Here is a 24,902-nt window from a genome sequence, read left to right as displayed (position 1 = left end):
GGCAACAAGAAGACCATCCTGACATAGAAAGGATCTGCCTCAACAGAGTTTTGTCTGACCCATGCAAGCTTGGAAAAGTGGGTGCTAAAACAATGATGATGATGGTGTTGTTTATATAGGTAGTTTATCACACATAGAAGTTTATTGTTTCATACATTGAATAAGGTGGTGAACTGCTGAACTGTCAGCATGCTGGACAAAATACTTGGCAGTATTTCATGTCATTACATTCTGAGTCGAAATTCTGCCAAGATCAATTTTGTCATCCTTTCAGGGTTGATAAAATAAGTACCAGTCACATAGAAAGGTCAATATAATCCTCCCCTCAAAAACTGCTGGCCTTGTGCCAAAAATCGAAACTCTTATTTCAAACAATGAGTGCAAAAGAAAACTTACTTAAATTGGGTTTCCTCTTGGATAATTGTTTTCTTTAAGGTGCTGATATTTTCAATTAATTTTGCATTTTCATTTTGCTCAAACTAGAAAAAAAAAGGGAACACATTTTTATTTATAATTATTTATTCTTTTATCATTTTACTGGTTTCAGTCATTGGACTACAGCCACACTTGGGCACCACCTCTAAAGGTTTTAGACAATCATATGGGCCCCAGTATTTATTTTCAAGTTTGTCAAACCACATTGGACATAAACAAACAAACAGAGTCATAGACACACATGATAGGCTTCCATACAATTTCCATCTACCAAACTTCACTCACAATGCATTGGCTGACCTTAAGTTATGCTGCAAGACAATTGCTCAAGATGCTATGTACTGAAACTGAACCCCAGACCATCTAGTTGCAAAGCAAACTACCTAATCACAAAGCCACAGCTATAGATAAAACCTGAAAGTTCATGATTTTCTTGAGAAAGACACAGCAGGCATTCTCTTACTTTCTGCAGGTTTATTTATAGTTTATTTTTCTAGTCTTATGTTCATCCAAGCCTAGTCCTGATGCACAAGGCCTATTTAACTTTTAGGCAAATGAACTAATTCATTTGACCTCAGGGAGTGTTCACACATCAGTGAGCTAGTGCGACGCATTCAAGATACCAGTCCTCCTCCTCCAAGTTCTGTATGTCTCAAACATTCCAGCATCTACTATTAAAGCTATAACTAGAATCCATGATAGATATTACCACACTAAATTAAAATGTACCTGAGATTAGTGATGGTATTTCCATACTCTCTCAAAATTTTGAACTCTCAAACTGGCGACTAACGAGAAACTGAAAAGAAGAAAAAACCAGAGGAGACAGAGATACAATGACCTACTGGTTACAGAATGACCGACTCACTGACATGCTGAGTTGCATGCAGGACAGGAAAGGGTGGAGATCCATAATAAAGAATATCATCATCATTTAACGTCTGCTTTCCATGCTAGCATGGGTTGGACAATTTTGACTGAGGGCTGGCGAACCAGATGGCTGCACCAGGCTCCAATCTTGATTTGGCAGAGTTTCTACAGCTGGATGCCCTTCCTGACGCCAACCACTCTGAGAGTGTAGTGGGTGCTTTTTACGTGCCACCGGCAAGGGGGCCAGTCAGGCAGTACTGGCAACGACCTCGCTCAAATCTTTTTACATATGTCACCAGCACAGGTGCCAGTAAGGTGACGCTGGTAACAATCACGCTTGAATGGTGCCCTTTTACGTGTCACGGCATGGGGGCCAGTCACGCGGTACTAGCAATAACCCCGCTCGAATCTTTTTACACATGCCACTGGCACAGGTGCCAGTAAGGCAACGTTGGTAACAATCATGCTTGAATGGTGCCCTTTTACGTGCCACCAGCATGGAAGCCGGTTGGCTGCTCTGGCAACGATCACGCTCGGATGGTGCTCTTGGCACCCTACTAGCACAGGCACAAGTGCCAGTACGGTGATGCTGGTAACGATCACACTCAAATGGTACCCCTTTTATGTGCCACTGGCACGGAAGCTGGTTAGCCGCTCTGTCAAACGATCACACTCGTATGGTGCTCTTTGCACCCCGCTAGCAAGGATGCCAGTCATCAAATTTGATTTCTAAATTTGTCGTCAATTTAATCATTCTCATTACTCAGGGTCTACCATGAGCCCTAGGACACCTGAAGCTAGAGCTTACCCAGTTTCCATGGTACATAAGGAGCTGAGATTACACCCCCACGACCACCCAAATAGGACACTAGCTGAGTGGAGTGGAGAAAAGTGAAAGTAAGTGTTTTGCTCAACAATACAATCATGTTGGTGATGTATTATCTAATTCTTGACTGTTGCTAATTTTCTTGAACTTTGAACTCACTTACCAAAAGTCTATATCAATAGATTTGACAAAAAGAGACTAAAGAAGCCATTTTAGTGAAGAAGCATCAAGTCTGCGACAGGTGAACGACACCATATTTACTATGGAGAGCAGGGACAGGTGTACTGTGTGGATGAGATTCATGTCTACCTGTATTTTACATGGATGGATGGGGGAGGCTAGAGTGGAGCCTAAAGAGAGGTAGATATAGTGATGATGGAGCTCCAGAAGACACCCTCTTGCTTACATATCCAGGAGATGTAAAAAAAAAAGAGAGCATGGATACAGAAGAACCATGGAGGTGAGATTGTGAATTCTGTGTTTTATTATCTTTGACTCGTCAATTGTGCTATTGCTGATAGCTCCCACAAGACAATGACTTTGAAATATCTACCTTTATGGTAACTCAAACTTGACTATAACCCGTACCTGACACTGATTCCAACTGAGAACTCGTATGACTCTTTTACTTCCAACTATCTGACTTTATAGTGGAATCAGACACGAAACCAGGAGATTGTGAGGCAAACTTCTCAACCACACAGCCATGCTTCCATTTCATTGCATGTCATAAAATTTTGCTTTAAATAAACCGATTCTTCAGGTACTCTACAGCCAATGTCTCTTAATATTTTGGATGTTTAGAAATCTAATGTTCCATTCTCACCTGCAAAAGCTTTTCCTTGTATGCCAGTTCATCATCTGCTTGTTCTTTTTCCTTTTGCAATTTTTCTATTTCTTTGTTTAATAGAAACAGCTTTGGACAGCATTTTGGTTTCAGTTTCAAAGTTCTTTCCGCTTCTAGAGAAAATCACAAAAGTAATTTTTTTTATTAATACTATAACTACGATCACTCTCAACTCTATGACTACCACCATGACCATGGTCATCATAACATCTATTATTGGTACCATTATATCATCATCACATTTTTTTTTTTTTTTGAGTGCTACTAGGAAACTCAAATGCTAGTTTTATGCCAAGCAACATTTGAATGCAGAACAAGAACAGCATTTAAACTGGTTTATGTTCAAACCAGCTAGATCCCACCACTTCTACTTACTCTACAATGTCATTCTAAAAATAAACAATCCCACCATTGAAATTTCAAAGCTTTGTGATAAAACAGGATTAATTCAAGATAATGTAAATAAATAACAATTACATTTAACAGAATAATCTGAATGCTAAGCAGTTAAACTGTTATTTGATCTGCTCAAAACAGTATATATATATATATATATATATATATATATATATATACAAGATAAGAAAATGGAGAAATTCATCTAAATCAAATATCAATTACCAGATAATACTCAATCACATACTTTATTAAACCACCACATAAGAGACTGTAGGGTTAAACATAAAAAAGCAGAACAAATCAATCCCGTGGAGGGTTGCATTTACAACCCCTATCTCAATTTGTATATATATATATATTATATATATATATATATATATATATATATAAGGGCACCATTCGAGCATGATTGTTACCAGTGTCACCTTACTGGCACCTGTGCTGGTGGCATATGTAAAAAGATTCGAGCAAGGACATTGCCAGTACTGCCTGACTGGCCCCCGTGCCGGTGGCACATAAAAAGCACCCGCTACACTCTCAGAGTGGTTGGCGTTAGGAAGGGCATCCAGCTGTAGAAACGCTGCCAAATCAAGATTGGAGCCTGGTGCAGCCATCTGGTTCGCCAGTCCTCAGTCAAAATTGTCCAACCCATGCTAGCATGGAAAGCGGACATTAAATGATGATGATGATATATATATGTATATGCATGTATGTATGTATATATATATACATACATTTTGTCTTTTACTTTGAAGGGAAAAACAGTGCCCATGACACGAGACAAAGCCTCTGTGACTGGTTGGAGGGAGAGAGGAGTTATTCTTAAACTGGAAATCCAGTCCTAATGCTTGCAACAAAGTAAATTCTTCTAAAGATATCCAAGGAGTCAAGCAGTAGAGTTACGTTGGGTTAAATTTACTAGCCAAGCAGGCCATGGCAGAATTTGAATTCAGAAAGAAAAGACCTGGAACAAATACTGCTAGGCATCCAATTTGATGTTCTTGTAGTTCCTGCTCCCCAATCCACTGCCTTAGACTGAATCATTTTCATCCACCTTGAAAAGGTGGATGGCAAAGTTGACCTAGGCAAGATTTAAACTCAGAACACTGAGAGACAGAATGAATATTATCTGGCATTCTGTTTGCCTGATGCCAATTTGCCGTTATTTACTGTAATTTATTATTTGATGGTTTGTATGATGCATTTTTTCTCAAAACCATTTCAGGCCCTGTATGTGAAGTTGGGCTGGGCCTCCCACAAGCAAATTTTGCCCCTGATGCCTTGGACATTTTAAGTTCAGTTAAAATACCTTGAGATACATTTTCAATGTGTTCAAGTTTTGACATGAGTTTCTCCATTTCTTCTTTGTGTTTCTTTTTCTGATTCTTCATATCTTCTTCGAGGTCTTTTCCCATTTTCTCAGCTAAACTATCTTGAACACTGTTAAAAATGAAAACAGAATCACACATAGTCCTGCACAATTGCAACTTTATATTAAAATACTTATTAATAAATGTATATATATAAATATATTCTACCAAATATATATGTTTTATCTATTATTTTGCACATTACTTAATCATCGGTATATTATTGTTATTTTATATTTTATACTTCTATTATATGTAATTTTCTAGATGGTATAATTTAATTTTTCATTTTGAATTGATACAATGTGTTTTTTTTTTCTCTGCAAAAAGATCTCAAATTTTATTTAATTTGCTTTTCGCGGGAAGGAAAGTTTCTATCGAAGATACACATCGCCTTCACCTTTGAAACTCAGAGTAGATGAAACCATGGCGACTGAAGAAGGGGCCTGTACTCTATTTTTTCGTTGTTTAAGAAAAATGTCCAGTTCCTTGGTTTTGTGTTTATGTTTTCGTTTCTCATTGTGTTCGACATTTATTTGGTGTCCTGTACCCATATATGCATGTATATATACATGTAGAGGTAGGTATGTACATATATGTATGTATATATGCATATGTTTTATTTATTAATTTATTATATATATATATATATAATATATATATATATATATATATATATATATATAGTTATTATTATTTTTTTATATTAAAGTGTTTCCCTTTACCTTTTAGTTAGAAGAGAAGGCAGTAGCCATGAACCTTTACAGAGCTGCTAAGACTGGTAGGAGAGAGAGAGAGAGAGGAAGGTATTCTCAAGATGAGACCTGGCCCAAATGCTTGCAATAGAACAGATTCTGCTAAAGACATCCAACTACCCCAAAATATAAAGTTTCATTTATCCATCTTGTACCTGGAATATTCTCCCATACCTACGGAAAAAAATGACCCAACTTTGTATAATGATTTATTTAATTACGTATATGTATTTGTTTTGCAAAAAAACAAAACAACCCCACCAGAAAAAAAAAAAACCCCAACCATCTCCAAATATAACAATATAGATTTCATTAATGTTTTTTGTAAATCGTATTTTCTTCTAATCATTTTTCAGCAGTAAATACATTCTGTTTGTATTTCAAATTCTTGGACATGCTATTCATCATAAAAGAAGTAGAGTGTCTCAAGTTGTCAACATATTTTAAGAGCCTAGCTTTGACAAATGAAAAATATCTGATATTCAATAGAGTTTAGTCTCCTTTTATGTGATATTAGCAAGTTTAAGTTTGTAAGTGTTTACAATATTAGTTACAGAATTAAAACGTACCCTGTATTTTTTCTAAATTCTATCTACTTATAGGCTGCTGCCTCTTTTAAATGTTTTTATTTAGTCAGGATGATGTAATTAACTGGTGAAGATGATGCAGTTGATGTCCAGCTTCCATAGGTTGATGACTGTAGAGAAAAAGCTGGTGGCAGATGATAGTTGGCAAGGTTCAAGGCTCTTCTTAGAAATGGTATACATTGTAGCTTATTCAAATTCCGCCAAGGTCGACTTTGCCTTTCATCCTTTCAGGGACGATAAATTAAGTACCAGTTACACACTGGGGTGGATGTAATCGACTTAATCCGTTTGTCTGTCCTTGCTTGTCCCCTCTGTGTTTAGCCCCTTGTGGGTAGTAAAGAAATAGGTATACATTGTAGCTTATTCTCAAAGATTAGGGTATATTCCTAGGGAGAGAGAAAGAAAGAGGCTAAGAAAGAGAGAGAGAGAGGGAGGAAGGGAGAAGGAGGGAGAGAGCGGGAGGGAGAGAGAGAGAGGGGGGGCTAGCTCTGCTGTACTTTGAGAGAAATGAAAGGAATATTGTTAAGACTGATGGTCTTTTTGGAAACAACTGGAGGAACTTTCATAATGACCCTGGTGGAGTGGAAAGAGATATTTACCTAATATGTGCAGTATGAAATTGGATGCAAAACAAGCAACAAATGTGGAGGCTTACTCCATGAGAGTACCACTTGTAGAGCTAGCATCATTGAGAAAGCAAGAGAAGGAAGATTCTACAAAGTTAGTAAAGAATGCTTGGATGCAGTTAAGAAGGTGGAAGAATTTGTGGGCTGTGTAATGCACAGAATTATCCTTCGCATTTGAGATGATGGTCATTCTGGAGTTGAGGATGCTGGATAAAAGCAGTTCAGTATGTAGGAGTTGTTGATTTTCTCCAAGACTGTGTTCTTTGCTTGAACTGATACAACTTGGTTAAAAGTAATTTGGAGACTCAGAGCTGTGAATTTTGGTTGTGGGTAGGATGTGGTGGGACATGGTTTCAGTGGTCCATGTAGTTGTTTCTAATAGTAGTAGGCGTCCATCAGTCTCAAGAGAAATTGGATTTGCGCCCAAAGAAATTGTGTCAGCTGCTGATGGTGGTGCAGCATCAGTTTGTGGCTGTAGAGGCCCACACAGGAGTGGCAGTCATGTACATAAGGACTGCATTTGAAGGACCTTCAAAGGAGCCCTCTGCCAGCACTACTGGTTCTTCCTTCCATTGAGTGCACTTTTCTTTGGTGGCAAGTTCCTGTTTTTCTTCCCCTTGCTTCATCCTCTTTCACAGTATTTGTCTCCAGTGTGGGTGACCATTTGTGACCTCCTTCCATCTCATGATGTCCAGATCAAGCAACTTCACATCTCTCTTGCAGGCATCCTAGAAACAAAGACGAGGTTGGGCTCTTGTACCGGTGACCAATTCCCCATACAGGAAGTCTTTTGGGATCCTCTTGTCTGGCATGTGATGAACATGATAGAGCCAGCATAGACGACCCTGCTGGAGCAGGATGAGCATACAAGGTCTTCACAGCTGCATAAGGATTGCAAAAGGTTCATTTTCAACAACAGTAACATCAGTCACTGAAGATAATGAGTTCAGAGGTGGATGAAGTGAAATGCATATCTGCAATACAAGATGAGATATGGTTGAAGAGTTTTTTTAATGTTTGGAGAAGTTTATAGATACAGGGAGCGTTCATTAAGTATTTACCATGACTCACTTCGCAAGGAGTGGGATAAATGAAACTAAGCATAGTCATTAGCCCTTCTCTACATAGCCACCACCAATGGTGACACACTTCTCCCATCGTTTTATGCAGCTGTGAAGACCTTGTCAGCAGAATTTGGTAGGTTGCGTCTGGAACCAAGACTTTATCTTGGAAATAAGTTCATCATCATCTGAAGAGTGCTTCCTCTTCAAAAAAGACTTCATGGTTGGAAAGAGGTGGAAGTCAGATGGTGTGAGGCTGGGAGAGTAAGGGGGATGAGGAAGGATTTCATAGACACAGGAGTGTGCTTTCATCTGGTCAACATGCACATTGTGAACTGGGGCGTTGTCTTGTAGGAGGCGGATTCCTTTGGTCAGCATGCCATTATGTCTCTCTGCTTTGATGACATCTTGCAATTTCTGCAGCAGAGAAGCATGATATACCCCATTAATTGTAGTGCCCTTTGCTAGAAAATTCATCATCACTACTCCACATTGGTCTCTAAAGACTGTAAGCATCAACTGCCTGCTGTGGGTTGGACATAAGCCTTCATTGGAAGTGGTGAGTTATGCTTCCATTGCTTTGACTGGATTTTAGTCTCAGGACCATAGTGATGGATCTATGTTTCATCATGTGTGATAAGTCTGTCGAAAACGTCCTTGTTTTCTTGGCACATTGCCAAAGGAGCCTGGGAGCAATTGACTTGTTCCTGCTTCTGAAAAGGTCTGAGCATCCGGGGAATCCATCATGCAGACAACTTCTGCATGTGCAAATGGTTGTGAATGATGTTTTACACAGACACTACACTTATCTTCACTTTTTGGGTTAGTTGCTGAATAGTTATGTAGTGATCCTCCAAAATAATGGCTTCCACTTTATGGATGGTGTCATCATCAATGGCAGCATGTGGTTATCCAAGAATAGGAGCAGTCTCCACTGATGTTTGACAACATTTGAACTGGCGATGCCAGTGCTTGACTATGTTGTATGATGGTGCATCGTCGCCATCAACTTCTTTCATCTCATCGAAAGTCTCTTTTGGTGTACGACCTTTAAAGTATAAGAACCTGATCACTGATCTGCATTCAACTGCCTCCATTATAACACCTTAGTCCACTTCAGCAGCCGTAAAAGACAAACGAATTCAAGTGCAAAGCTGGAATTCACAATGTGACATGTAGAGACATGTATGATTAAACCTGTACAAGTTCCATTTCTTGCAATAACCAGAAGTGAGTTAGGGAAAAATTTTTAATGAACACCCCTCGTAGTAGAAGCAGTGGATGTATCTAAAGAATTTGGGTATGGAGACATTAGGTATGACATGTCTTAAAAGATGTCTTTCTTTTAACACATAGAGTTCTTATCATTGTGGATTAGATGGGTCTAATGTGACCTTCAAAAGCAGTGGCTTAAAACTTCATCTATTCAACCACTCTATCTCAATAAAGTAATTCAATAAAAACAAGCATGAACTTGGATATTAAATAACAACAACGATGACGATGATAAGAGCAATGGTGATGATGATGAAGAAGTTTCTCTTTAATTAATTACTTACGCAATTTTTTCTTCAATCAGTTTACATTGTTCCTTAAAATTACTGTCAGTTTTCTTTAAACTCTCCACCTGGTCAAGAATTTCACATCTGGCTGTTCCAAATAATTTTTCATTTGAAAGTTCCAGAGTTTTTATTTCATCAGCTAGTAACTTATTTTTGCTTTTATATTGCTCTGTGAGTGCCTTTATTTCCAGGAAGTTGTTTTGTAATGTGTAATAATGGTCTTTCAATGTCTTGTAACGTATCATTTGCTCTTTTAATTCAGAAAGAGCAAAATTTCGGTAAGAGTCAAGATTCTTGTTATTTTCTTCATAATTTGCTATTTTAGTTTCTGTATTATGGATTTGTTCTTTCAAGATCCTAATTAAATTAGATTGTTCCTCAAGTCGAGATGATAATAAATTGAAGTGTCTTGATTTTTCATCCAACTGAGAAGTAATTTCTGCTGATTCCTCAACAGTTACCTATAGTATAAATGAATAGATATACAAAGCAAATAAAAGTATAAGGAAGTTAAAAAGATTCATAGTCAAGTTGTTGCTGACACTCTACATATACAACCATAGCACAGATTGATTAGCATTGGGTCCTAAATCAATGCCACAGCTCAGTGCATCCATGCTTTAAGGTATATCACTTTTGAAAAGACCGGTTTAAAAAAAAAAACATACTGTTGAAAAGATTGTTTCTTTTACATTTGTCTTTTCAACCAAACCAACATTATTAATAAATTCCAACCAATGTATGAGATATTATTAAGGAATAATATCTCATGCATTCATCTAAGATATTTCATAAAATGGTGTCATTTGTTAGATTCATTTTATATGAGGGGGTGCTGAAAAGTTCCTGGCTTTGGGTAAAAGAAAATACAGGAAAATCAGTTATGATTTTATCCAACATATTCCCCTCTCAGATTCACACACATCTTTTTAAAAACAACCTTTTTCTATTATTTGCCATCTCAATATGGCTAACCACTAAGGGTGGGTGTTACTGTAGCTTGTAGCCCCAGGAGAACATCTCCTCCAGCTGGCTATAAGCACACTTCCTGTGCCCTATCGGTATTTGCAAAGGGAGGTCATCCTTCTGGCACAGGAAGTGTGCCTAAAGCCAGCTGGAGGAGATGTTCACCTGGGGCTACAAGCTACAGTAACACCCACCCTTAGTGGTTAGCCATATTGAGACGGCAAATATACCTCACATTGTTGTGCAGTTACTGTTTATACCTCATTCAGGAGATTTATTATTGCTTTTTCTATTACTCAAACGAAAAATAAATGAATCTAAAATTTTTTAAAAACTTTTTTCCATTACACTCAAGCAAAAAAATAACCTATGTATTTCTCTCTCTCCACCCCCTCGGAAAAAAAATTTCTCCTCAAATTTCTTTATAATCGTAATCTATGCTGTTTGAAAGGTATTTATACAAAACTTCATTAAAAGATATCCATTTTCCTAAAAGTTATGAAAGAAAAAAATTGGATCTTGTGAATCTTCCGAAAGTCCCGACCTAAGTTCGTTGGCGCCGATTTTTGTTTTCTCATTCGTTTAATACACAATTTTTTTTACACCTTATTACATGTTTTTTCTTTTTGTTTTGGTGGCTGGGTGTTAAAGTAAAAATTCACCGGGTTTCCTGTGTGGATAAACACTTTTCAGAATAGATTTTGAATAAACACAATGTTGGAAAAACTATAAACTGGATGCGAAGGGAGAGTAGGTTGCTATTTCTAACAAGTTGAATGAGGCTCCCACTTAGGAAATTATATATTTCTTTACTACCCACAAGGTGCTGAACACAGAGGGAACAAACAAGGACAGACAAACGGATTAAGTCGATTACATCGACTCCAGTGCGTAACTGGTCCTTAATTTATCGACCCCGAAAGGCAAAGTCGACCTCGGCGGAATTTGAACTCAGAACGTAACGGCAGACGAAATACGGTTGCGCATTTCGCCCGGCGTGCTAACGTTTCTGCTAGCTTGCTCCCTCTTAGGAAATTATAATGGAGTGAGTTGCATTGCTACAGTCATTAGATACTGAATTGTCTTCAAAATTAAGATCAAATATTCGACGACGGGATCCCCAGCTTAAAAGAGCCTGAAAAAAATATTACTTTTTCTTCTTAATCCAGAGAAAACGAGCAACAATAAAATAATACCAACAAAAGATCACCTCTTCTTTTGCAATGCCATCCATCGGGTCTCGGTTCGCTTCTTTTTGTTTACATTGGCAACGTTTAAAACGGAAATTGCTTTTTCAGTTCCGGTCATGCGCATTGTTTCCGTTCAAACTTGGGTTTCATGTGTTGGCAATCCTTGCGTAGACAAGATGTAAGTGAAATTCCTCTTCTCTCATCTTCCGTTTATTTTAATTTTATTTACCCTGAAACAGAAAATGATTTTTAAAATTATTTAACCAGTATAGTTCCAAAGTTATATGTGGTTCTTCATGATAATTTTCAGTTTGTTATTGACTAACCTATATAGCTACACGTGTTCTGGAAATTAAGTCTACGAGTCATTTTTAAAAATATTTCTCATTGCTTTTAATGTTTTGTCTTTTTAATTTTAAAACCAAGCAGCTTCTTTCTTTATTAAGGTTAACATCTTTGGTTAATGATTATGTATAAAGTTGTTATTTCGTATAAAATAAAAAACAAACAAACTTGGAGATATATTGAAACGTGTTAGATGTGAACCAACGTGGAAACCTCACGTCCGACGCATCTCTGTAACTCTAACCCTACGAGTGTACACTGTAAAAACATCGTTACGTAGATGCATCAGGGCCTCTGTATTTAAGTAGTGTCGAAGCCTCTAAGTTTCCTAGAAGATTTAGAAATTCCTAAATCTTCTTCAAATTACAATGTGGTCCTATTGAGCGGTCGGTATGAGCCTGATAGGGACTGATCAACATGTGATTATAGAATATTTGTATTTCTTACTTTCGTGACACAGACGCACACCAAGTTCGAAATATCGTTATTTCGTATTGATGTCAATAATATATCTCTGCGTTAAATCAATATATTTCCATATCCAGGCGAGACTTCCGCCCTCCCCAACCCCCTTAAAAAAATTTTCTTTTTCGGCTACGGGGAATACGAATCTGCAAAGAAAAATTTGCACAAATCGACATTTCTAAATCACTCACCACACCCATTTCCTTCAATTTAAACATTTTTCACATTTCCCCTTCCCCTCAATTTAAAATCTTGAACTTTTTCCGAATTTTTTTTTTTTAACCACCCTTTCCAGATTTAAAATGTCTATCTCAACCTCCCTTTCTCCCAAACTTAGAATTTTTCAAATTTCATCCTGCCTTGGATCTAGGTTAGAAACTGGCTCTATCTCTATTGGTAAGAAATCTTGAAATAAAACTAAATAATGACATACATAAATACAAAGAAGAGGTATGTATATAATAATAATGAAATCATTGTATACAGTGCTCAGGTGCACCACAACTTGTCAAAAGTGCATATAAAGCACATGCAGTAATGTACAAATGTCTGGAAGGTGAACAGTGTATGAGTCAGATACGTGCTTGCGTGTGTATGGAGGGGAGAAAATCATGTGTAGTGTTGGCGAATCTCAGGAAACATGGAAGTTTTGAAGGATGCAGTGCGCCGACAACTAACAACTGATGCCGGCAGTTTGTTCCATGCTTCAGCAACACTTAGCGTGAAAAAATATTTCCGAAAGTCATGGGAGCTGTGCTGTTTTCTGACTTTGTAAACATGTGCACGGGTGTTAGACAGATGGAGTTTGAAAAGGTGCTCAGAGTTATTGTTTGTAAGATGGTTAATAATTTTATGGGTGTCTGCCAAGTCAGCTGCCAGACGTTGGAGTTTCAATGTGTCCATGCCCAGGGAAGTAAGGCATTCAGAATATGGCAAATGCCTGATGGAGGGTATTCTCTTGGTTGCACATCGCTGAACGGCTTCCAGATGATTATTATCCTGGGCAAGATAGGGGTTCCAGACTGGTGATGCAAATTCCAGGTGAGGTTGCACCATAGCTATATAAAGCCAGAGAGCGGCTCACAAAGAACTTATTTATGTATGTACGAATATATGAAAGATAATGGGTGTACGTTTGTGTAATTTCTGATTGAGTGCTTTTCCTAGGGTAGCTTCAGAGAAGCCTTAAGGTTTTAATTATTGATCCATGATCAAGGCAAAGTTTGTCTGACTATTGAGAGATTTTGATTGAGGAATGAGTACCGTAAAAACCCATGTAATTTATGCACTTTTTTTGCAAAAATAAAAATAAACTTTAGGGGGTGCATAAATTACATGAGTAGATCATTTCCAGAATTTTTTTTGAAATTTCTTTTGTTGGAAAAAGATGTACATAATGTGAACATTGGTACCGGAAGTTGACTCATTTAATCTCAGATAAACTAATGGCTTAAATGTAATGAAGTTGACTTTTATTTATGCTGGATGGTATATTGGTTAACTACTTTTTGAAGTCTGACGTTCATGCTAGTAAACACAGTCGAGGCCATATTTTACATTGCTTGGAGTTTCTACCTATCGCAAAGGAGTACCATGGACATACATAGTGATATGGATACTTCTGACTGAAAAAAATGTAATGATATGGATAATTTTGATTGTATGTTTATCACTAGGCACAGTTTTAAGTTTGTCATACTGTTTATGCCAATTTCGAACACTGGCTTCATTAACATTAAAATACCTTCCGGCAGCTCTTTCGCCACATTCAAATGCATATTCAACATATTTAATTTCTCCTTCACAGTAAACGATTCATAAGTTCTGCCCATACTGACAATAACGGTAATAACAAATTAAGTTTGCTTGACATTTTATAAGTGTGAAAGGGATTAAAATTTCGATACTCCATATCAAAGGTTCCCACAACAATTGGTGGAAGAGAATTCTGTTTACATAATCAGTTTGATCAGTCACCTTCCTCTGTCGGTTGAGTAAAGTGTCATCCAAGCTGATGTTTATTGGTAGTTAAACTTAATTTGCAACACTTGTGCGTATTTATCAGCTTTGTTTTTGTTGGTAATTCTTAACTTTTCCTGTGATCATGATTTGAGAAGACATACAGCAGTATGCTAAAGATCGGACATAATCTCTTGTGGGCAAGAAATGTAAAATAAAGTTTATTATAAACAACACAAATGCTTTCAACGTGATACCTGCTAAACAGAAGTTATTTTTATTTAATAAAATCTAATCATAAATAAATGAATTTATGCTAAATACAACTAAATTAAAAACTTTTTTCCCCTGGCTATATTGACAATTTTGAAAACTTTTGGGTGCTAATTTTACATGAGTAGAAGCTTTCCTAACTATTTTTGTCCTGAAAATCACCTGTGTAAGTTACACAGGTGCGCAAATTACATGGGTTTTTACAGTATGTAAAAGTTCCTTGGAATTAAGATAATATTATTATTGGTATCCATTTGCATATCCAAATGGACCTTGTTCCTTATAAATTACAATAAGGTGGTTCTCACCTTGCCATGTAGTGTAAACATTTCAGTGTCAGACCTAATATCATAAATTTCTTTTCTTTCGAAAGGTACAAACATTTAGTCTTTTTGGTTCATGATTTACACATTTATGCAAATGCAGGAGGTTTCCCTTTAATAAATGCAAGTTTATAACCCACAGTTTTGCATTTAAAATATTTCTTCTTCCAGTTATATTATAGATATCTACAATTTTTAGGCTTTTCAAACACAATATCATTTCATGTATAAAATTCACAGGTGCAGCAAGTAATATACTTCTCAACTGCACCTGTTCCACTTTTCTCGATCTTTATAGATCTAGAAGGTTGTATAAGCTGTCTGCTATATCTTCAATGAAACGCAATTGTATTGTCTTTGAATTTTGGTTGCCTTGACCAAGCTTATCAAATTTGCAGAGATCTGTTATAAAAATGATGAGCTCTGATTCTTGATATGGAGGCATAAACTTGGTTTGATCAGCATTGACCAAATTCTTTTTAAGTACATTATTTATATTTGATAGATATTTGTCCTCATCTTGTTTGTTGTTAACACAACGTTTCGGCTAATATACTCTCCAGCCTTCATCAGGTGTCTTGGGAAAATTTCGAACTTGGGTTCTCATTCCTAAGGTATTTTTCGATGTTGTTGTTATTATCATTATTATTCAGGTCACTGCTTGGAATCTTGGGGTTAGTAGCCCGCGCTCTTAACCACTATGCCATATGCCAAGACACCTGATGAAGGCTGGAGGGTATATCAGCCGAAACATTGTGTTAACAACAAACAAGATGAGGACAAATATCCATCAAATGTAAATAATGTACATAATTCCTCATCTCTTAACCCTTTCGTTACTATATTTCTGACCAAAATACACCCCTTATGTGTTTCAATTAATTTCTAACATAATCATAAATTTAGTCTGGTTTCATTAAACAACTATAACTTTTTTATTTATCAATATATTAACGTGAATTTTGGAAGATAATTTAATGAAATGTTCTCAACCAATTCTATACTATAATTTTTGTCACAAAGTGACTCTAATTGCAGGTAGATACAGGTAAATTCAACAAAATATAAAATTATTAAAATTTTGTTCAAACATCGCTATAGAAAAGGGGTTATTAGCTAATATTCAATTGGGTATACAAAATTTTACGATTGGATTTGTTATTCTGGGTACCTTTCTGATACCCATAATAATATTTATGGCAAAATGGTCTTAATTTCATTTAAGGTTATGGGAAACCACTAACTATCCTTTCTTTCGCTTTGTTTACATTTAGCGTAACGGTTTGTTTCTGCTGTAATGATTTCAAATAGGCTCATTCGAAAAAGTAAAAAGAAATAGTCTAAGGCTTTACTCTTCTGGGAAAGTCTGTGGCTTGGTCCAGTTTCTTCAGAAAAATCACTGAAAGAAACAGTTTTTAAATTTTCACTCCATTCAGGTGCCAATTCATTTTCTTTATCGCTGTCGGAGCTCTCGGATTCACTGTTTTCACTTTCGGAAAATGAAACATCAGATTCATTATCAAATACCACATGCTTTTATTTTTCAGTCATAGAGTTAGATTTATGAAGGTCTTCAGTAGAAAATCCTTCGAATTCTGACTCGCTGCTTGATATAATGAAATTCGTATCCATTTTTTGTCAGAATTACAAATTTTGAAAACACAATAGGAACAAATTTCGGAAAAAAATCTCCCAAAATTCACGGAATTAAAATTACACTTCGATTTTTATACAAAACTGTAGTCAAACTCTTTACGAAGTATAATACGTATTTTCACGAATGTACTAAAGAGATTTGCTCTGATATTCTCATTTAAATATGAATAGGTAAATTCGGGCGGTTTGGTCACATTAACCAAAATTTGTTTCGGGCGGTTTGGTAACGAAAGGGTTAAATATAGAACTGTTCTTTTAAGTCTTACATTATTTGTTATAGTGTCACATGTCTTTCTATTTCTTTTAAAATATCTAGACCTTGTTTCAGAACCAGATTCAGTCAAACCCATTTCTAATACTACTGGTGATACCATTTATTATAAGGTAAATTAATTCAGAAAGATATAGCAATAGGAATATTTACATAACAAATACAATGCTTAACAGAAGTTTCAGTATAACCTGTGCCGAATGTTTCTTTAACTGCTGCAAGTTAACGGGCACTTCAATCCCTGTTGTAGTCGTTTACATCTTTTTCTTTATGATGTCAGTAGCTTTGTTTTTCAGTATTTAAAGAACGAGACATTATTCGTCTACCATTAATGTCTCTAACCATACCTTTCCCAGCTAACAATTAAGTCTGTTTTGTTTGCTTAAAACCTGATTAAAACAGTTTTGAAAAATGCTTTGACTGGTTGCCAACTGATTCTTTTGGGGGTCCCTAATGGCAGATGTGTTATTCTTATATGGAATGTACCTGTGCCACTTAAAAGAGTGTCAGAAACTGTTCACATTTGATGTTTTCTGTTGCAGAAGAGGAAAATCGAGCTTTGAAACACAATTTGGATTATATATTTGTGATCACAGTCAAATATCAGGCAGGGTGAAGGTTTTAGTTGTGTATTATATATGAGTAAAGTTGCTGTAATATATATTCTTTTACCAAAGTTGTTAACTAGTGTCAACACCTACATCAAAATAAAAATCAAATGGAAATTGTAGTTAAGATACCCATGCTGGTGACACGTAAAAAGCACCGTCCGAACGTGGAAGACGCCAGCGCCGCCTGACTGATGTCTGTGTCGGTGACGCGTAAAAGCAACAACCGATTGTGGCCATGTGCCAGCCTCCTGTGCCCATGGCACATAAAAAGCACCCACTACATACGGAGTGGTTGGCGTTAGGAAGGGCATCCAGCTGTAGAAACACTGCTAGATCAGACTGGAGCCTGGTCAAGCCTCCTGGCTCCCCAGACCCCGGTCGAACCGTCCAACCCATGCTAGCATGGAAAATGGACGTTAAACAATGATGATGACGAAGTGTGGTATGCCATTTTTAAGACTTAAATAAAACTCTAATTATTGGTATGTTAATTGGTAAACTTCATGTAACCTTAATAACACGCCTGTTCTCTTTTCATATTTTCAGATATATTACTAATTATGGAAGATCAAGTTACAAAGAAAAGTAAGTAATAATAATTTCCGTTATATATTTAGGACGTCTATCAGTTAGTGTTGACTATATCTGCACCTGTATATGTAGGCTTGGGCAAGGTTCTTTTTGTGTAGCTGCCTATGCATGCAAGTTGCATTTTCCCATATAACCAATGTCTTTCAATGGAAGAGCAAGCCAAATATTACCTTGGATCTGTATGGCAAAATTTGAAAGCTCCAGAACTAATACTGTGAAGCATTCTCTAACAACTCTGCCAGTTTGTCACTTGCCTTTGGAGAAAGCCTTTGGCAGGGTCCAAAGATGCAGTAATATCGAAGGAAGGTTAACCAGGAAGATAATTTTTGTGTGAGGCTGATGCACGGGCAGTTAACACTGAAGTTGTATAGAAAGCAGATTCCATCACATGCCGGGGATAAGATAGTAGTAGCTTCTACTCCCTAGGCAACCATGTCTGTTGTTGGGGTGGTTCCTCTGAGAGTGTAGTGGCTAGAATAAGAATAGCCTGGGCTAAGTTCAAGGCGCTCCTACCTCTTCTGGCAACTATGGGCTTCTCACTCAGGATGAAAGGTAGACTGTATGATGCATGTGTGCAAACTGCCTTGCTACATGGCAGTGAAACATAGGCTGAGAGGACATGCGTAGGCTTGAAAGAAATGGAGCTAGTATGATTTGCTGGATGTGTAATGACAGAGTGTAAGCACCCCGAGAGGAAAGTTGGATATCAAATGTGGTGTGCAAGAGAGATGACTGCGCTGGTATGGTCGTGTGTTACGTATGGATGAGGACGGCTGTGTGCGGAAGTGCCACTCCCTAACTGTGAAAGAGGTCGACCCAGGAAGAAATGAGATGAGATGGTGAATCATGACCATTGAACATTGGGCCTCACAGGGGCAATGACAGGGACTGAGACCTTTGGAGATATGCTGTGATTGAGAACACCTGACAACTAAAGTGAGATTGCAGCCATGGCCGATGCCAGTGTTGCATGTCCGTCCCATTTAAGAGTACCCTTGATGCATTGGGTGATATAATATACTTGAGAAGACCTGTTGAGTCAAAACCAAAATCGCAGCTGTGGCTAGTGCTCCCCGACTGGCTCCCGTTCCGGTGACACATAAAATACATCATCTGAATGTGGTTGATGCCAGTGTCCCCTGACTGGCTTTTGTGCTGTTGGCACATAAAAGCCACCATCCAAACGTGGCCAAGGAAGGGCATCCAGCTGTAGAAGCATTGCCAAATCAGATTGGAGCCTGGTGCAGCTGCTGGCTCTGCTGACCTCAGTCAAACCATCCAACCCATGCCAGCATGGAAAACGGATGACGATGACAGGCTTCTCAGCACATTGTCCATGCTTTCATCTTAACTGTGAGGTCCACAAGTGTTGGTGTTTTTGTTAAAAAACACTGGTACGGTGACATGTGAAAAGCATTAGTGATGGGGCCCTGTAAAAAGCACTCAATACACTCTGTAAAGTGGTTCATATTAGGAAGGGCATCCAGCTGTAGAAACCAAGTCAAAGTTGACTATGGCACCTTGTGCAGTCCTTGGTCTCACCAGTTTCTGTCAAGCTATCCAGACCATGCATGGGAAACAGATGTTAAATGATGATGACTGATGAGTGAGAACATTCATTCATTTAAAATGTTTTTCTAACCCAGCTAGCATGGGTTGGAGGAATACATATTATCATGGCTTTGTTTCTAAAGTAAGATGCACCTTTTTTGTTGCCCTCACATGCTTTCCAAGAGGTTTTCTTTCTCGGAGTAAATTTTCTGACATGGAATGTTGGTTAACACCGCTACTCTTTCTACAGTCTTGAAGATGTGTGTTGTATATTCAGTCTCAGTTAATTATCTTTTCTTTTTTCTTTCTAGAAAAGAAGTTGAATAAGAAGAGGAAGCAACAGATTAAAACAAATGGTTAGTTACAAATAATTCTGTTGTTATTTAATTTTTATTATTATAAAGACTTTTGCTGTTTAAAAGGTTACAGGTTTTGTTTATCGTTTAGCAAAAAATAAAGAAACCACTAAAAATATGAATATCCTACCATTTCCAAGAATTGAAATTTCTTGTATGTGATTGGAATGATCTTTAACTTGAAAGGTATAGTTTGAAATGATGTTTCTGTAAGCACTATTATATTTGATAAAAGGATTATACCATAGACAATTTGAACTATGCTAATATGAAAGTTAGCTGTTTTCATGTGGAATGTGGTGCAATTTGGGAATTTACCTTCATTAAAATGTTTGGTAAAGAAGCAGGTGGTTCAGCAACATCTTTGATTTCCAGATGGATGGTGCAAAAGTCAATGTAAAATTTCTCATTTTTTCACTTGTGATAATACAATTGTAGCTATATTTGCTATTTTGTTTCCTGTTGTAGGGAATTAGGAATAATGGTACACCCCCCTCCCACATGATGAATGGAATAATCTAGTCACTGTCACAAAAGAGAAGTAGCAGGCAATCAGAAATAGTCATGTCTACTGGTTTTACTAATAAACTCGAGGATTTTAACAACTCAGGCAGAGTTAACAAACTAACAAAGTTTTTGTGCGAATTTTATGGGGAAAATGAAATCGTAAGAATTATGGAAAATTTGTTGGCTGGTTTGCTTGAGTTGCAAAAACAAAAGCAGCAGATTCAACTGCAAGGACAACCACAGAAGCAACAACAACAACAAATGCTACAATTAGTGAAGTTATCAGGAAATTTAGAAAAGAATGTTCTCGCCAGACTATGTTGCAAGCTCCTTAATAGAGTTCAAATATGAACCAGATGAAGGAGTTACCTTCAAGGTATACTACAGAAGATACAAGCAAATCTTTGATAAAGAATGTAAAGATTGGGATGACAAGATGAAAATGCACTTAATCTTAAGAAAATTGGTGGCAGCAGAACATGAGCGTCACAACAATTATGTACTCCCAAGAAAACCTTTGAACATAAACTTTAATGACACAATAGATATATTGTATAAAATTTTCAGGTCAGCTCAATCCTTGTGAATAAAATTGAGTGGTTAGGCAGACTATGTTAGTTCTTGGATGTTAGACATGTGTAGAGCCTGGTTTTAACATCATCTGACCTTTGGATTCTTTTACTAAAGGTCATGCCATTGCCTGGATATAACTCAGTATCCTGGTGCAGTGATTCTTGCAGTAACTCATAAATTTTGGTTCCTTTCCTTCTGTTACTCTTGGAGGCCCTGCAAAAAATAAGTGTCCTCCTTCAATCCTTCCTCTCTGATCAAACCATTAAAAAAATATGTAAAAAAAAAACGATTTTTGTTTAGCAACGTAATTAATTAAAATAAACCTTTGCAATGTTCTAGATTTTGAGGATGAAGTTCAAAAGAAAAAGAAAAAACTTGAAAATGGAGTTGTTAATAAGATGGAGCCTTGTGTTGAAATAAATTCCAGTAAGTAGTCATTGTTTTTTACAAACAGATTTATGATGCCTGTGTATGAACAGCTATGCTTAATGGTAGTGAAACATAGGCTGTCTACTGAGGATATGCAAAGACTTGAAAGAAATGAAGGTAGTATGCTTTGCTGGATGGGTAATGTCAGTGTTCGTTTACAATAGATTGTAAATGATTTGATAGAAAAATTGGGTGTATAGCATCAGATGTAGTGTGCAAGGGAGAAGACTGCTGCTATGGCCATGTAATGTGTTTGAATGAAGAAGACGTTTGCATCAGGAGGTGCTGACAGAATTTGAACTTTAAACACTCCATATAAACCCTCATAACTTTCCTAGTTTTAGGAATTTTAAGAAAATTGTACACATAGGAAACCATATTATTATTGTCATCATCGTTTAACGTCTACCTTGATTATGCAAAAACCAAAAACATTTTTGTGTGTGATTTAAAGACTACTCAACTATTATTTTTGGCACATCTCACAACCTCCTGATACCCTCCTTGCTTCTTTGTCACTCTGACATATTGATGGTTTTCAATATCTTTCTCCCGATAAACACAATACGCAAAATATTCAGACTGTCCTTTTTTTAAACTCTGATTTAAAAAAAAAATTTTTTAAAGTTCCAAACGCATACTTATTTTTTAAATTCAAAAGATTAAAAAAAGAGATTTTTTTCATAGAATACGAATTCTTGTGTGTAGAACACAAATATGCAAAAATTTTCTGGAAATTCAAAAAATATTAAAAAAATGTCATGAGGGGTTATGTAGTGTGCTTGAAGCAGAATTCCACAAAAAAAAAAATCTTTCCCAAAACTCAATGATAGAATAAGTACCAGACTTAAAACACAAGTATTGTGGTTGATTTGTTCACCTAAACCCTTCAAGGTGGTGCTCCAGCATGGCCACAGTCCAATGAGTGAAACAAGGGAAGGATAAAACATTTATCTTATTAGAAGTTCTTTTATTAAAGTGAATACACATTCTTTTCAGAAGCAATGAAAAGGAAGAAGAAACTGAAAAAGAAGGAAAAACAAGGTGAGCACTTTTGAATAAATGGAAACCAATTACTTCATTGTAATATTCTTAATTAGTTTCAGTTGTTTGTTTAAAATTTGTTTTTCCATATAGAACTATTTGAGGCAGGATTTTACAATTTGATTCTTGTCCTGTGAAAACCCTTATTTTCATATAAGGAATTGTTTGATGGTAGTTTTTTTTTTTTTTTTTTGTGTGTGGGGGGGGGTCCTGCTTGTACAGATGTCTCCTCAGAAGTATTAAATGTAATGTTTACTTGTTTTTCATATTTCAAGCTTTAAATGAAGAACCGAGTAAGATTTCCAATTCAAAAGAAGCAGAACCTATATCTGAAATTGAGACTGAAGCTGATACTGTCGAAAATTCTCCAAATGCATCAGATTCTGGGAAACAGCTTTACTCCAAAGGGAGTTTAAAGGACATTGAAGATCTTGATACTGAAGAAGAACCTGAAGACCAACATGACAGTTTTTGTAAGTTTTTTTTACTCTTTCTCTACACACCCTCTTAAAAACTTTCCTAATAAATTCTTCTGAGTGTGATATCGGTGTTTTCCGTCACTTGAACATCTTATTAAAATGGCATCTTGTAGACAGCAACTAAATAATATACAGGGAAACAAAAGACATGTTATAAGCAATGAATTGTTTGAAATAGATTTATATTTATATGTAAAGACCAAGAAGCACATCGTGTTTGTGTGCGTGTGTTTGTCTTGACATCCGGTAATTGTTGCAAATGAATGTCCTTTCCAGTATTCTGTTAAAATGCATCTGATCACGAGGAAATATTTGCTTGGAAACAAGTAAGGGGTGGCATCCAACATAGAAAATCTACCCCAATAAACTTTGTTAGACTTATCCAAGTTCTGGTAGAGAAAGGTGGACTTTAAAATGATGATGATAAGGGAAAAATTCCCTGTTTGATGAGTCTATACATGGCTGCGCAAGTTGTCAGAAATAGCAACCTAATCATGTCTTACAGTCTTAAAAACAGTTGAAAGGATAATTAACCCTTTCGTTACTAACCCAGCTGTAACCGGCCGAAAAAGTTTTTGGTTCATAATACCAACCCGGCTGAGAGAACCTATTGTTATTTAAATGTAAATTTGAACCCAAATCTCGTTGGTACACTCGTTAAAACACATGATTTCACTTTGTAAATAGTTGGGTTATAGTATCCGACATTGCTTGACCTGATATCTTAACTCAGTGAATTTTGGGAGATTTTTTTCGGCATCGATTTTTCTTCAACTTTGAAAATGGATAGGAGTTTCATGTTATCAAGCATTGATTCTGAATTTAGAGCTTTTTCAATGGAAAATAGGGAGATATCGAGAAAAAGAATGAATGCGGTGCAAAAGTACATGGTGTACGAGAATGAATAGGATATTTCGGTATTCGAACCGAAAAGCAGCGATTCCGAAGAAACAAAGCGGCGATAGCGACAGCAAAGACAATTTTACATCGGAATGAAGTAAAAACTTTAAAAATGTTTTTATTAGCAATTTTTCTGAGGAGATAGAGTTTATCTATAGTCTTTCTTAGGAAGCGAAACCATTAGACTTTTATTTTTTTCAGTATGCTTGTTTGAAGTGATCACTTCGGAAACAAATTTACGCAGATTGTAAACAAACACAAAATGGGGGATCAAAGTTTGGAAAATTTGTGAAGCGAATACTGGGTACTGTTGTGGATTTAGGTTTTATACTGGGAAAATAGTATTAGTCAGCATGGCCTAGGGTACAATGTGGTCTGGAAGTTATCACTTCCATACCATAACCAGGGCCGTATATTATTTTTTGACCGATTTCTTTAGTTTGGTCAAACTTGCGGTAGATTTAGGTGGATTCCAGTATTTCAGTTTATTCCACCTTTATGGTACACCTGTTCAGTTGTGCATTAAATTCAACTGATAATCTAGTGATGTGCACAATTCTTCTTTATCAAAATTTTGTTGCATACCCAATTGAATATTAGCTGATGATTCATTTTCTATGGTGATGTTTAAACAAAATTTTAATATTTTTACCTTTTGCTCAATTTACCTGTAATTAAAGTCACTTTGAGACAAAAGTTATGCAATAGAATTGATTAAGAACCCATTCTTTAATTATGTTCCAAATATCACATTAATATCTTGATATGTAAAAAAGTTAGTTATTTAATGAAACAAGCCTAAATTCATGATTATTTTAGAATTTAATTGAAACTCATGAGGGGTGTATTTTGGTCAGAAATATAGTAACAAAAGGGTTAAAGAAGTTCCAGATGCCTGCTCCATCCAATGTAATGATTATGGCTAGAATGTCTTTGATCAGAATTGATTTGCATCTAAACAATTGTTAATTTGGTTTGTAATGGTAGTTTGGAAATTTCTTTGGGTTTTTGAAGATCTTGGTTTGCTACTATAACCAACTCAGTGATGTCACCATTTATACACAGATTGTTCTTT

The 24,902-nt window shown here is 36.5% G+C and overlaps 2 protein-coding genes across 7 annotated transcripts in view; one reads left to right on the top strand and one right to left on the bottom strand.

The window, feature by feature from the left end:
- Window positions 1-11,598, bottom strand: part of LOC115215934 (golgin subfamily A member 4-like) — a 25,840-nt gene extending 14,242 nt beyond the window's left edge. For 2 of the 3 annotated variants that reach the window (XM_029785296.2, XM_036506161.1), the window contains exons 1-5: window positions 11,515-11,598; window positions 9,336-9,799; window positions 4,687-4,817; window positions 2,958-3,091; window positions 397-479 (exon numbers count right to left, since the gene is read on the bottom strand). In XM_029785296.2, the coding sequence (XP_029641156.1) occupies window positions 397-479; window positions 2,958-3,091; window positions 4,687-4,817; window positions 9,336-9,799; window positions 11,515-11,538 (836 nt within the window). In that variant the 5' untranslated portion in view covers window positions 11,539-11,598. The remainder of the gene's footprint in view (window positions 1-396; window positions 480-2,957; window positions 3,092-4,686; window positions 4,818-9,335; window positions 9,800-11,514) is intronic. The other variant, XM_036506160.1, reaches the window with a different exon arrangement.
- Window positions 11,546-24,902, top strand: part of LOC115215791 (ATP-dependent RNA helicase HAS1) — a 33,043-nt gene continuing 19,686 nt past the window's right edge. The window contains exons 1-6 of one of the 4 annotated variants that reach the window (XM_029785091.2): window positions 11,546-11,672; window positions 17,944-17,982; window positions 19,851-19,895; window positions 21,315-21,401; window positions 22,407-22,448; window positions 22,724-22,921. In XM_029785091.2, coding sequence (XP_029640951.1) covers window positions 17,958-17,982; window positions 19,851-19,895; window positions 21,315-21,401; window positions 22,407-22,448; window positions 22,724-22,921 — 397 coding nt within the window. In that variant the 5' untranslated portion in view covers window positions 11,546-11,672; window positions 17,944-17,957. Of the gene's footprint in view, window positions 11,673-17,943; window positions 17,983-19,850; window positions 19,896-21,296; window positions 21,402-22,403; window positions 22,449-22,723; window positions 22,922-24,902 lie in introns of all 4 variants that reach the window. The other 3 variants (XM_029785090.2, XM_036506159.1, XM_036506158.1) reach the window with 3 other exon arrangements.

This window comes from Octopus sinensis, linkage group LG9 (assembly GCF_006345805.1).
Source record: "Octopus sinensis linkage group LG9, ASM634580v1, whole genome shotgun sequence".
Taxonomy (NCBI): Eukaryota; Metazoa; Mollusca; class Cephalopoda; order Octopoda; family Octopodidae; genus Octopus; species Octopus sinensis.
Note: the sequence above shows the minus strand (reverse complement) of the source record. Positions and strands in the feature narration are given on the sequence as shown.